The 14612-nt window shown below is 37.9% G+C and overlaps 1 protein-coding gene across 2 annotated transcripts in view; it reads left to right on the top strand.

The window, feature by feature from the left end:
• Positions 1 to 7120, top strand: part of GRTP1 (growth hormone regulated TBC protein 1) — a 66989-nt gene extending 59869 nt beyond the window's left edge. For both annotated transcript variants that reach the window (XM_056807436.1, XM_007501247.3), the window contains exon 8: positions 6708 to 7120. In XM_056807436.1, the coding sequence (XP_056663414.1) occupies positions 6708 to 6797 (90 nt within the window). In that variant the 3' untranslated portion in view covers positions 6798 to 7120. The remainder of the gene's footprint in view (positions 1 to 6707) is intronic.
• The last annotated feature ends 7492 nt before the right edge of the window (positions 7121 to 14612 follow it).

The raw sequence follows: 14612 nt of genomic DNA, 5'->3' as shown, positions 1-14612 counted from the left end.
AGAATTCAAATATCATGGACACACAATCAGGAAAACACAAGATTTAGTAGCCACAACTACTATGAAGAACTGGAAAACTTGGAATACAGTATGTAGCCTTTCAACCAAGAATAACTAAGCCAGTAAAACAGTATAATGCTGGAGGTGAGGGGTGGAATGAACCTTCAGTGAAACAGAAGACTTCCAAGCATTCCTGATGAAAAGACCAGAGCTACGTAGAAACTCTGAAGTTCAAACACAGGAATTAAGAGAATCATTGAAAAGCTGAACATGAATAATGATAAAGGACTAAGGATCAATTTCTTTCATTCTAATATGGAGGAGTAATACAAACATGTGAACCTGCTAAATCCTGTAATTAGGATCATTAGAGGGAATCTAAATGGAGATGACCTAGGCATTTTATTTTGATAATCTTATGAAAGATGTTTTTATTTTGTCTTGATAATCTTAAGAAAAGAATAGAAAGAGGAAGAAGGGAAAGGAAACTTAGGGAAAATTATCTTTCATAATCAAGGTGCTCAGGTGGACATCTATATCAACAATGAGGAAGTGGTGGGAGGAGCAGCTGACATTTCAGACTCTCATTTGAACTGCTTAAAGGAAGTAAGAATTCACACACACAGTTGGATATAGAACTATTTTTCATTCAATGAGGGAAATGGAATAGAAAGGGAAGAAAGGAGGTGAATTAGAGGAAGGGTTGATTAAGGGAGGGATTAGTCCTAAGCAAAACAAATTGTAAGAATGTACCCCAAAAATGGATAACTCTTTTTTGAAGTAGCAAGGAAGGGGAATCTGAGGGGCTGTCCATTAATTGAAGAATAAATGAATAAGTTATGGTATAGAAATGTGATGGAATGTTATTGTGCTGAAAGGATAAATGAGATGGCATCAGAGAAACCTGGGAAGACTGTGAGGACAATTTATACAATGACAATACTATTGTAAAAGCAAACAATTTTGAAAGAATTAGAAATTCTTACCAGCATAACAACCAACCATGACTCCAGAGAATGAATGGTAAAGTTTATCTACTTCCTGATAGAGAGGTGAAAGACTGAGTACCTCATATAACAGATTGTTGTTGTTGTTGTTGTTTTAATATGGCCAATGTGGACATTTTTGATTGATTATACATGTTTGTTAAGAGTTTTCTTTTGTTCTCAATTGGGAGGGGTAGGGAAGAAGATGGATTTTTGCTATTTCAAACAAATAAATGTGTAATTACATTTATTTGTAATTTTATTATTTTAATTGTAAATTATAAATTATAATTTTATATATGATCAGTTGAGAATAGTCTCAGAGAGGAGGCACTAAGATTAAGGACTAGAGGGGGGCAGCTGTGTGGCTCAGTGGATTGAGAACCAAGCCTAGAGATGGGAGATCCTGGGTTCAAATATGACCTCAGACATTTCCTTGCTGTGTGTCCCTGGGCAGGTTCATTGACCCCCATTGCCTAATCCTTACCGCTCTTCTGCCTTGGAACCAATACATAGTATTATAGGTAAGGGTTTTTTAAAAAAAGGACTAGAAAAGGCTTCATTCAGAAGGTGACACTTCAGCTGTGAAGGAGGAAAGAAAATTCTTGCTATAGTAGGACCCTGATGTCCTTGGGGCTAGAGAGAAGGAAAGGTTGTTCAATCCTTATTTTATTCGGTTTTCTCTGCTGATGATAATGATCTTTAGCCTGGAAAGAGCAGAACAAAATGGCTAACAGTAAGTTGATACTCAGGATAAATAAGGAGCACCGAGCTGTTCTTGATAAGTTCACGTCATTTGACCCATTTGGATTGTCAAGAGAAGCAGACGCAGGATCCAGGAATAAGGGGGTGGTCATACCCATTAGGGTTGTGTGACTACAATGACTGTGTTCAGTTCTGGGAACCATATTTTAAGATGGATACCAGAGGAGCTAAAGAGTCCAAAGTAGGTCATCTAAAATGATGAAGAGCCTCGTGTTAATTTTATATGAGGTTCAACTGAGTTTATTTGGTTTTAGTTTTAGTCTGGGTTTATGAGTGAAGATGGAGTCAGGAGGAGGCAGGACGTAAGCGCAATCTTCACAAATTTGAAGGACTGCCATGGGGAAGAGGGTTTTATATTTGTCTTGCTTGTTCTCAAAGGACAGAATTAGGAGTGGTAGGGAAAAGTTACAAAGAAGCAAATTCAGGTTTTATTTTTTGAAATAATAGCATAGTAATTATGAGCCATCTACAAGTAGAATGGGATTCCTTAGGAAGAAATGAGCTGTCCCTCATTGAAAGTCTTCAATTATGGACTGGATGGGAGTAGCTGGGTGGCTCAGTGGATAGAGAACTAGACCTAGAGAGGGGAGGTCCAGGGTTCAAATCTGCTCTCAGACACTACCTAGCTGTGTGACCCTGGGAAAGTCACTTAAACCCCACTGCCTAGTCCTCACCACTCTTCTGTCTTGGAATGGATACTCAATGTCAATTCTAAGACAGAAGGTAAGGGATAAAAAAAAATAATAATGAAATTTTTTTTTAAAAAGGAAAGGCTGGATGACCACTTGTCAGATGTGCAATGTTAGCAAGATAGTCTTTTGGGATGTGGATTGGAGCAGGTAGCCATGGAAGTCCCATTCATCTCTGAAATGGTGCCATTTTGCAACTCCTGCATAGCATAAATGCCTGGCCCATAGAAAACTCACAATAGCTACCTAGATCTTTCTATCTAATCCCCCAACTATCACCTGTCTGTCATTCTGTTTCCTCCAACCACCCCTCCTTCTCCCATATCTATACTTTCCCCCTTCTGATTTACTTTTGCATCTAATCTTTTTCATCACTCTGGCACGAGCAGGATGTGGTTCTTGTTATGCACAGCTTGTAGTTTTAAAAATCTGAAGAACAGGTTTGGTGAAAAACAATGCCCCTTCTGTGTTTTTATAGATAGGGGTTTGCTGGTGCCACGGAGTACACAGCACAGCACCCCACTTTCTGTCAGCTCTTTCAATTTCAGCATTGCTTTAACTTTTCATGCCCTAAAAGAGAAATGTCAATTGTCCGCTTTTCCTTTCATTTTTGGATTTCTTTCAGGAGATGGCTAGTGCATTGTTTCTGTTTGCATCTTGTCCTCTGGCATCTTTTCCTTGGTGGGGCAAGCTAGGGGATAGGGTGGTTAGAGTGCTGGGCTTGAGTTTGAATCTGGACCAAGACACTCAGTAGCCATGTGATTTTTCTTTTGACAAGTCACTCAACTTCTAACCCTTCGTTCCCCATCTCTAAAATGGGGATCTAGTAATAACACCTACCTTACAAGTTTGCTGTGAGGAGAATCAGCAATAAAGTGCTCCGTCATCTTTAAAATACTGTGTGAAGGCTAGTGCTAATAACGATTATTATTTCTTGAAATATGGAATTTTGGCCTTTTTGAGGAAGGGGAAGCATCATGATTTTGAGATTCTTAGATTATTGCCAGGTTGGCTGTTTTTGATAGTATGCCATTTCTATTTTTTTCCCCCAATTTTTAGGGGTTTTGTTTTCTCACAAAATGACTGCTTTCTCACAGAAGAAATACATATGACTTATCACGTGGTTCTGTGGGTATATGATTAATATGGAAATGGGTTTTGAGCAGTAATACATGTATAACACAGTGGAATTGCTCGTCAACTTCAGGAGTGGGGAGAGAAGAAGGGAAGGAGAGAACATGAATCATGGAACCATGGAAAAATATTCTAAATCAATTTTATTTAGATTTATTTGATTAGAAATTTGATTAGAAAAATATTCTAATTCTATTAGAAAAATTTTAATTTAAAAAAATAAATAAGATTTGAAAGAATTTGAATTTGAAATTTGAAAGAAGAAAAAATACTACTTTCTGTTTAGGTCATTCTAGTTTATAGGGAGACCAATTCTTGGGTAAAAATGACCACTTTCTTTTCTAAGCTATTCATTCTATTTGCCATTTTTTCTTGCCTGCTTATTTCATTTAACATTACATTTTTTATCTCTAACTCTAACTTCATTTCTACCAGAGTCTCTAATGGTCCCAGGGACTATTAGAATATTGTTTTCTCTGAGGCTCTCTTTGGGCTTATTTGGAGCTCCTCTCTCCCTTCCTCCCATTTTATTTCTCAGGCTTCTCTCAATTCATAATATTTCTTCATTGTGGAATCATTTTCTTTTGTTTGCTCATATCTTCTTCCTCTGTAGATGGAGGCATTATGCTATTATATCTACTCCCTCCCATAGACTTCCCAGCCATCTTCCCAATCATACCACCTACATACACTCTGGCCACCAATTTATTTTCCACAGAACACAACTCTATACTCAGTCTCTAAGTCCCCACAACTCTTATCTGGCTAGGAACCAGTCTTGTACACCATTTCCTGGCTGTCTCTTCTCTGCACCACTATAGACATAGCCTGTTCTTCCTCCTAGAAAGTGCTTTAGAAATGCTTTATTGCTCTACTCTTGCCTGTTGTGGGCAAGCCCTGCTCTGTGGTACTTCGCTAAGCCTGGTGTAAGGATAAGTGATAAGGGACAGAGAAAAATGCATGGAATGTCTTTAAGAGGAAAGGAGGAGAATGTAGACATAAATCCTGGGAGAAGATTCTGGAAGGGGAGGAGGATTTTGAGAGTTTACTGGGTTTAAGGGTCTCTCCTAAGCTGGTAAGGAGGATCTTTGCTCTGGCATTCCCTGGGAAAAGACTAATCTTGTGGAAGGATTAGGAATTCCTGGGTTGGAGAGCTGCCTTGGAGGAGACCTACCTTTTCCTGAAGTACAAGGATCAGCCTGTCAGAAACAATTTAGTTAAGGTAAACCCAAGGGTTTTGTCACCTAGGACTTTGGGGCTCCCATGGAAGCCAATCCAGGCTTTAGGTAAGGACTCAGTGCCTCTGTGACTCCTGCATCCTCAGCCTTTTAAAGACAATATGTGGTATATAGGCAGTCAGATAGCTTTTGGGGGTTTAGATAAGATCAGGGAGTAAATAAAAGGGGCTTGAGAAGACCAGAAGGGCATCCCTGCAAGGGGAGAGAGGTGTAGATTGGTGGTAAGAGTTAGAGCTGGGTAGATTAGGACCTTATTTAGCATTTCCTACCCTCAATAAATTTCTTTTTTTTACAATTGCAAGGATTGTGCTTCACTGGCCCTGGGAGGTTCCTTGTTGGGTTTTTTCCATTTCCAATCCATCTAAGTCCTTTCCATTAACTATGTTTTCTCTTTCACTGGGACCAACCTTCTGCGAGAATTCCTGGGTTTGAGGTTCAGTCTCCAACTTACTTTACTTGGCTTTTTTGCTTTGGCCCCTTCTCCATCTCCTTTTTGCATCATCCTGAATCTAGAATGGCTCCATCTTTTGCTGTGACCCTGAAAGGCTCCAATCAACATTTCTGATTACTCCAATAGTGAGTCTCCAGCAAGACCCCAGATATTTTGCTTTTTTATTGCTGCCTTCTTGCTGTAGACACAAAGGCTTCCTGGCTTTAGCCCTGGCCCCGTCTCTTGTTGTAGATCTGACTACATGAGCACTCTGCAGGACTATTTTTTTTTTTAAGCCCCTAACTTCTTTCTTAGAATCAATACTGTCTATTAGTTCTGAGGGAGAAGGCAATGGGGGTTAAGTGACTTGCCCAGGGTCACACAGTTGGGAAATTTCTGAGGTCAGATTTGAACCCATACCTCCTATCACCATCCACTGAGCCATCTAACTGCACCCTCTTTTTGTGGGATTCTGGGCAAGATATTGAAATGGGGCTATTTCTCTTTTGTTCTCTTTTTCATTCCTTCTAGATTATATTTGGAGGTTTAATGGGGGATGTTTGTGGTGGATCCCTGCTCCTCTAGGTCCAACATGTTGCCATCTTCCTACAATATCAAGTCAACAACATATAGTACAATTATCAATATTAATGGTTTTACAACTAAAGTATTTTGAATGAAGAGGATACTTTTTGTAAGATTTAATTATATCTATTTTTGTGCTACTACTAATGCATTAGATCTGAAGAGTTCATTAATTCCTCCAATAAACACTTAAGCACTTCTATGTGCTCTGGGAGTATAGGGTGGGTGAGAGATAGAAAATTGTTTGTTTTTTATTTTTAAAACTTTTCCATGGTTCATTTTTCCCCTCCCTTCATTCCTCTCTGCTCCCAGCATTGACAAGCAATTCCACTGGGTTATACATACATACATATATATATATATATATATATATATATATAAATAATAACTCAAATCCATTTCCATGTTATTCATTTTAAAATTTTAATTATTAAATAAAATTTTTGTTTTTAAATGAAATAATCTCTTCCCTCAAGAAGCTGATTTTCTATTTGGGGGAGGAATTCTACTAATGGAAGCAAAGGAGAAATGTGTAGGGAAGCAAGAAAAAAGGTTTTGTCTTCATTAAATGAGTTATAAGTACATGGTCTCATGCCCAGGTTTTCATTATATTTAAAAACCATTGAAAGTCCTGTTCATTGGAACCACTTAGTCTATTTTGATTGTTCATTTATTTCAACTTAGCAAACAGGCATGAGAACGGAGAAGGAGTTGTATGATCTTGCTGGTGCAGTATACGTATTCCCACTATCAGTGCGACTGATGTCAACCCACCCAAGCCTTCTCGTCGTCTTTCAGTCTTCCCTTTCCATAATCCTTCGCTCAGTAATGCTGGTAAGTTAAGAACCTACAAACCATTTCCTAATTTTCTCTGTTCCAGAAAATATTTACGGAACCTGGAAGTTTGTCAATGGCTACCATCACCAAGCTTCGAAAGAGCTGTAGAGCTAAGCTACTTGCTCAGGGATAAACCAACCATCTCCTCCACTCCACATTCCTCCTGCACTGGCGCTGGCTGAGAGAACTGTCTCTTCCACAGTGGACGTGACCAAGTTTTCACTGCTTTTCTCCTGTGTGTGGGTATAAACTTTTACACTGTCTCACTGAATTTTGATAATCTGATTTTTTTAAAGTGATTCAAAATCATGTCATTGTTTTCACTTTGAATGTGAGCTACACGTTGATTTCAGAAGAGAAATATTTTTATCTGGGGCATTAATAACAATAATGTAAAATTAAATTATCTGTACATGTTGTATAAGTATTTATACCTAAATAAAGTATGTCAACCCATATAGTTCTTTCTTTGACTGAGCACAACCAGATTTTGATCCAGGAGGGCAAAAGTGGCTCAGTGGATGGAGAGCCAGATCCCAGAAGGTCTCAGGTTCCAAATTAAGAGCTAGGCAATGGAGGTTAAGTGACTTGCCCAGGATCATAGAGCTAGGAAGTATCTGAAACCAAATTTGAACCCAACATCTCCCATCTCCAGGACTGGCTCTCTAACCACAGAGCCACCCTACCTGCCCTCTAGTAGCCTTGCCATCCTTTTTTGATGGTGGGTAGACAGCTGTGGTGATGAACTTTGAGGAATAAACCATGAACTACACGTATGGGTGAACAGTTTGGTTAGTTGCTCAGATCCTCTACTTCACCCTAGCTCTTAAAAGATAAAAGTTAACCCGCTAGTAGGATGGGTGCCCCCAAGGGGCCAAGGGTGCTCTAGCTGAGGAGTGAAGCATCGTTGACCCCTCTTTCCAAGACTGGCTGCTTCACTCAGACCAATGCACTTGGCCAACAACCTTCAGCATACCTTTGCTCTCCTCTCTCTCCTTGCAACATCAGCTGCCACCATTCAGTAACCTCCACTCCTCCGAGGATAGTTAGTCTACATCCTTATTGGTGGCATCTCCTAACATCACCCTTTACCTCAAGTCCATTACTTGACTCAGTGTTCCTTAAGCTACCTCAACCTGTGCCCTCTTATTTGGGGACTGCAGTGTTCCCACTGATGTGCCTCTAAACTCCCTGACCTTCTATCCCAAACTGCCACCGCTCCTAGAGACCTAGAGTTTAGCGTTCAGAGCTGGATCTTCCCATTACACAAACTCTTCTACCTCCATAGTCTTGAACTCTTAGAATTCCCCTCTCTAACCATAATTGCTTAAGTCTTCCAGGCCTTTTTAAAAAAGCAATAAAGTATTTTTTAATGAAAGTATGTACTTTGGCATTTTTAGATATAGTATTGTATACTTAACAGACTACACTAGGATAAATGTAACTTATATGCACTGGGAAACCAAAAAATTCATATGGCTTGCTTTATTGTGATATTCACTTAATTGTGGAGGTCTGGAAAGGAACCTACAATGTCTCTGAGGTATTCCTTATTCCTCTTCTCCTTAACTCAACCCTCTTAATATCCCACTCTACAGCTTCCATTACGTTCTCTGGAATGATTGCTCCATGAACAACAAACTAGTTTTTATTCTCTCTCTCCCTCCCTCCCTTCCTTTCTTTCCACCCTTACCTTCTGTCTTAAAATCAATATGGTATGCGCTAGACAATGGCAGTTGAAAGTGACTTCCCCAGGGTCACCCCACTACATGTCTGAATCCAAATTTGAACCCAGGACATCCTATCTTTAGGCCTGTTTTCTCAATCCACTGACCTAGCTGCCCCTTCCTCTCATTTTCTTGCATTCACTGCAACCTGTCTTCCTCCTGATATCAAAGCTTCCTTGGCCACCCCTTTCCAGTTCTGGTTGCAAAATGTAAACCAGTATCTCCCAAATCACACTGGTTGTGTTGATTCTGCCTCACTTCTAACCTGTTCTTTATTCTCACACCAAGAGACTTGTGTCACTTCCATCCTTCCCTGCTTTTGTAAGCCTACATTCCTCTATCAGGCATGACCACATCACTGTTGTTAACCTGTCATATCCCTTGTCTCCTGTTTTAGTGTTCACACTGACCAGTCTTCAAACATGGAATAATTCTCCCATCTGCCTTCTTAGAACCTGCTAAGTTGATGAATGCTATGTAGGAAAAGGCACCCAAAGGTGTCCATCACACATTCATGTGGCCTGATCTCAGATTAGCCCTCTCTTTTACATAGTATTTTAAAAATTCTTCCATGATTGATTGTCATAGCTATGTAGTTGCCTGAAACTTTTCTCCAGAAATTCTCAGTTCCATATTCTTGTCCCTCAATATATTAGAACACTCCCTATTTTACCAATAAAATATAAACTCACACAATTTCCTATTCCAGACCTCACTATTTTATTAGTCTTGTTCATAAAATTAAAAGAGAAGAAATTGAACCAAAAATAAAGAAGTGAAGGAAATGAGTGAAATTTTAGAATAATTAGACTTAATAGATTAGACAGGAATGTACCTTCTTTTCAGTAGTACATGGCACTTACATGAAAAGTTGCTATATATTATTAGGGGATAAAAGCTATTACAACCAAATGCAGAAAAGCAGAAATAATCAATGCACCCTTTTCAGATGTAATCAAAATATAATCAATAATATTTTATATATTTATATATATATATATATGTATACACAGCATATAATCAACAAAGGTCCATGGAAAGACAAAACAAAAATTAATTGGAAAGTAATTCTAAAAAAAGATAAGTCAAAAAATGATGAGTAAAAACAATCAATTTCATTAAAGAGAATGCCAATAAGGAGACAACATATCAAAATTTATGGAATATAGCCAAAGCAATATTTAGGGGGAAATGTATTTCTCTAAACACATACATCAATAAAATGGATAAACAAATTGGGCCTTTAACTAAAAAAACTAGGAAGAGAACAAATTAAAAATCTCCAATTAAATACTAAATTGGAAATCCTAAAAATCAAAGAATAAATTGATAAAATTGAAAATAAGAAAACCTTTAAACTAATAAATAAGAGTGGTAGTTGGTTTCATAAAAAAAAGAAATAAAATAGATAGAGCATTGGTTAATTTGATTTAAAAAGGAAAGAAGAAAATCAATTGCCAGTATCAAAAATGAAAAGGGTGAATTCACCAATGAAGAAGAAATTAAAGCAATTATCAGGAGCTATTTTGCCCAAATAATATGCCAATAAATCTGACAATTTAAGCAAAATGGATCAATATTTACAAAAATATAAATTGCCCAGATTAACAAAAAAGGGAAATCAAATACTTAAATAATCCCATCTCAGAAAAAAGAAATTGAACGAGCCATCAGTGAACTGCCTAAGAAAAAATCCCTAGAGACAGAGGGATTTACAAGTGAATTCTATCAAACATTTAAAGAACAATTAATCCCAGTACTATATAAACTTATTTGGGAAAACGAGCAAAGGAGGAGTTCTACCAAATTCTTTTTTATCATACAATATATGGTGCTAATACTAAAACCAGGAAGAACAAAAACAGAGAAAGAAAATTATAGGCAAATTTTATTAATATAGATGCAAAATTTTTAAATAAAATACTAACAAGGAGGCAATAACAATATATCACAAGGATCATTTACTATGACCAGTTGGGATTTATACCAGGAATGCAGGGCTGGTTAAATATTAGGGAAACTACCAGCATAACTGGCCATATCAATAACCAAAGTAACAGAAATCACGTGATTATTTCAATAGATGCAGAAAAAAGCCTTTGATAAAATACAACACCCATTCCTATTGAAAACACTAGAAAGTACAGTAATAAATGGGTCATTCCTTAAGAATGTTGAGCAGTGTCTTATCTAAAACCATCAGCAAGTACATCTACAATGGGGATAAGTTAGAAGCCTTCCCAATAAGCTCAGGAATGAAGCAGAGATGCCCATTATCACCATTCTTATTTAATATTTTACTAGATATGCTAGCTTTAGCAATTAGAACAAGAAATTGAAGGAATGAAAGTAGACAATGAGGAAACTAAACACTGCAGATGATATGATGGTATACTTAAGAAAATTCTAGAGAATCAACTAAAAAATTAGCTGAAATAATTAATAACATTAGCAACGTTGCAGGATACAAAATAAACCCACATAAATCATCATCATTTCTATATATTACCAACAAAGTTCAGCAGCAAGAGATAGAGAAATTCTATACAAAATAATTCTAGAAAATATGAAATACCTGGGAACCTACAAACACAGGAATTATATGAATTCAATTACAAAACGCTTCTCGCACAAATAAAGTCAGAACTAAACAATTGGAAAAATATTTGCTCATGGATAGGCCAAGCCTAATATATTAAAAATTATCAAATCTACCTAAATTAATTTACCCATTCAGGGCTATACTAATCAAACTAGAAAAAAAATAAGAATAAAATTCATCTGGAAGAACAATAGATCAAGAATAAGATAATTAATGGAAAAAAATGTGAAGGAAGGTGGCCTACCAGCATCAAATCTCAAATTGTACTATAAAGCAGTAATCATCAAAACACTCTAGTATTGTCTAAGATCAATGGAACAGATTGGATACACAATATTCAGGGGTAAATGAGTGGCAATATAATATTGGTAAACTCAAAGATTCTGGCTTTTGGGATAAAAGCTCACTATTTGATAAAAACTGCAGAGAAAACAAAAACAGATGGCAGAAACTAGATATAAACCAATATTTCTCACCCAATTCTAAGTTAAGGTAAAAATGGGTATGTGAGTTAGACATAAAGAATGATGCCAAAGTTAAATTAGGTGAATAGAGAATTGTTTACCTGTCAGATCTATGCAGAAGAGAATTTAAGAACAAATAAGAAATAGAGAACATTTCAAGAGGTAAAATGAATAATTTTGCCTATATTAAATTTAAAAGATTTTGTGCAAACACAACCAATGTAACCCAGATTAGAAAGAAAACAACAAACTGGGGGGAAAGGTTTTATAGGAAATTTCTCTTATGAAAGTCTAATTTCTCAAACATAAAGATAACTAAGTCAATTTATAAGAATACAAGTCATTTCCTAATTGACAAATAAATTATCAAAAAATAAGAACAAGCAATTTTTAGATAAAGTCAAAGCTATTAGTAATCATATGAAAAATGTTCTAAATCCCTCTTGATTAGAGAAATGCAAATTAAAACAACTGAGGTACCACCTTGTATCTATCCAATATGATAGTTAAGGAAAGTGATAAATGTTGAAGGGGATGTAGCAAAATTGGGATACTAATGCATTGCTGGTGGAGTTGTGAAGTGATCTAATCATTTTGGTGGCAATTTGGAATTGTGCCTGAATCTTTTGATTCTAAAATAACAATATTGGATTGTTATTTTATCAGAGAGATGATAAAAAAAAAGGGGGGGGAGGACCTACTTGTACAAAAATATTTATAGCAGCTCTTTTTGTGGTGACAAAGAATTGAAAATCAAGAGGATGTCCATCCATTGGGGAACAGCTGAACAAACTAGTATAGGACAGTGATGGAATACTGTTGTACTATAGGAAATAGTGAGCTGGGTGATTTCAGAAAAAGCTGGAAAGATCTGTATGAACTGATGCAGAGTGAAATAAGCAGAACCAGGAGAATACACACTAACAGCAATATTGTGGCATGATCAATGTTAATAGACTTAACTACTCTCAGTAATACAATATCTAGGACAATTCTGAAGGATTTATGACAAAGAACGCTCTTCATCTCTAGATAACTGTTGGAATCAGAATGCAGATCAAAACCTTCCATTTTTCACATTAAGCTATCTATTTTTATTTGGGGGTTTTGGTTTGATAGGAGTATTCTCTTATAGCAATGGCCAATATGAAAGTGTTTTGCATGATAATACATATATAATCCAGGTCAAATTGCTAAACATCCCTGGGAGGGAGTCAGGGGGAGAAGGTAGATAATCTGGATCTTATAATTTCAGAAAATGTATGTTGAAAATTGTTATTATATATAATTAGGAAAATAAAATATAATTATAAAATTTTTTTAAATTAAAAATTTACTTGAAAAAATTTTAAGAATGATCTAGCATGTGCTCTATTTGCCCCAGTTTAAGGAAGAAGTGTCCAAAGCCAACCCCACTACTTGTCTTTCAATTCTATCTCTTTTCCCTTAGGATCTTGCCCCGCTCAACAGTTCTTTCCTCTCTTTTTCAATCACTATCCATTGGTTTCTTTCCCAATAGATTCTCAAGTTCCTTGATGCCAGGGACAGATTTTTTTCTATCTGTAGTGCGTACTTAGCACCAAGCATGCACATGCTAGTCATCTAAAATGTTGGTTGAATTGCCTACAAATAGGCTAATGTATATTTTTACAAAAAAAATCTTTCTGCTCTTCTAGGTCTCTTTCAGCTTTCACTGCTAGATGCCTACTTTTGTGCTTCCCTTTCCTCACGGTCACTCATCTACTGACTCATCTTCAACCAGGAAACATAATTTGTTTTGAAGGAAAATAAAGTGTTTTGACAGCCAGGAGTGGGGAACTGCATTCCAAACACAAAAGAAAGCACTGAAGTGTAAAGGTTGAGGGGAGAGTGTAGACAAACTGGGGGTAGGGGAGAGGGGGAGAAGTATAACTTGGGAGAGCGAAGTGAAAACCTGTTTGGAAAACTCAGGAGTCATGAAGGCATGAAGGACTTAAAATCTTAGCTCGAGGGTGCCTTAAAACAGAAGTGTGGCAGGATTGGAAGGAACTTCAGAGATCCTCTAGTCCAGTGATGGTGAACCTATGGTACGGATGCCAAAGATGGCATACAGAACACTCTCTGTGGGCACGCACTAAAAAGGCCTTGGCTGAGCTGCTTCCCTCCTTTCCACCATGCTTAATGACATCTTTTCCCACCTCCCCCTGGGTGGGGCAGAAAACATGGGGCATTTGGTGGGGGGAGGGGCACTGCACAGTCTGGGGGATTGAGTGGGGGTGGGGTCCAGCACTCTCTCTGAAAGGTTTGGCATCACTGCTTTAGTCCAACCCACCTGGAGAAAAAGAGCCCGGCTACATCAGCCTAAAAAGTGGTCCTACATGGAATACTCTGGCGCTACAAGAAATGACATGCAGGATGATTTCAGAAAAAGCTGGAAAGATCTCAGGATCTGACGCAGAGTGAGATAAAAGCAGGAGGACCTCGTACACAATAACAATTGCAGACGAAGATTATCTGTGAAAACTGGGGCTTCTCTCAGCGACGCAGTGATCTGGGATAATCCTGAAAGACATCCTGGGGAGTTCTCCAGCTCCAGAGAAAGACCTGCTCAAGTCCTTCGGTGCATTTAGGGTTTATTCGCGGGTTTTGGTTCTGTGAGTTTGCTCTTACAGCAGGGACACCAATATGGAAGTGTGTTGCGAGATCATAAAAATAAAAATTTAATAATAAAAAGTGGTAAAAAATTTTAATCAAAAAATTAAAAATCCCAAACCCGAAAGTGACCCCACAGCGTTGGCTTAGCTCCAGCCAGGAGGAACCTGCCTCATTTCAAGGTGGCTCATCGTGCCCTCAGGGTTCATTTCCCCCAGAGAGTGAGCCTAAATTGAGCTCCTTGCAGAGGTGAACCCGAGGCCCCGTCCCTGCCCTGTGATCTGGAGTGCCTTTGACCGTCCTTTCTGTGGGACCCCAGGCTTCGGATTCCTGGCCAGGGCAGTCTGGACTATTCGAGAACACGGCGCCCAGGATGAACCAGAAGAGTGTAGAGGTTAGCATGATTTTAGTGCTATTCATTAACCTCCCCGGCAGAGCCCGGCGAGCAGTCCTCAAAACCGAAACTGAATGCCAAATTAACCCCACGCAGGACAGGAAAAGGGCGAGGGGGATTGTGGGAAATG

This window comes from Monodelphis domestica, chromosome 8 (genome assembly GCF_027887165.1).
Source record: "Monodelphis domestica isolate mMonDom1 chromosome 8, mMonDom1.pri, whole genome shotgun sequence".
In the NCBI taxonomy this organism is placed as follows: Eukaryota; Metazoa; Chordata; class Mammalia; order Didelphimorphia; family Didelphidae; genus Monodelphis; species Monodelphis domestica.
Note: the sequence above shows the minus strand (reverse complement) of the source record. Positions and strands in the feature narration are given on the sequence as shown.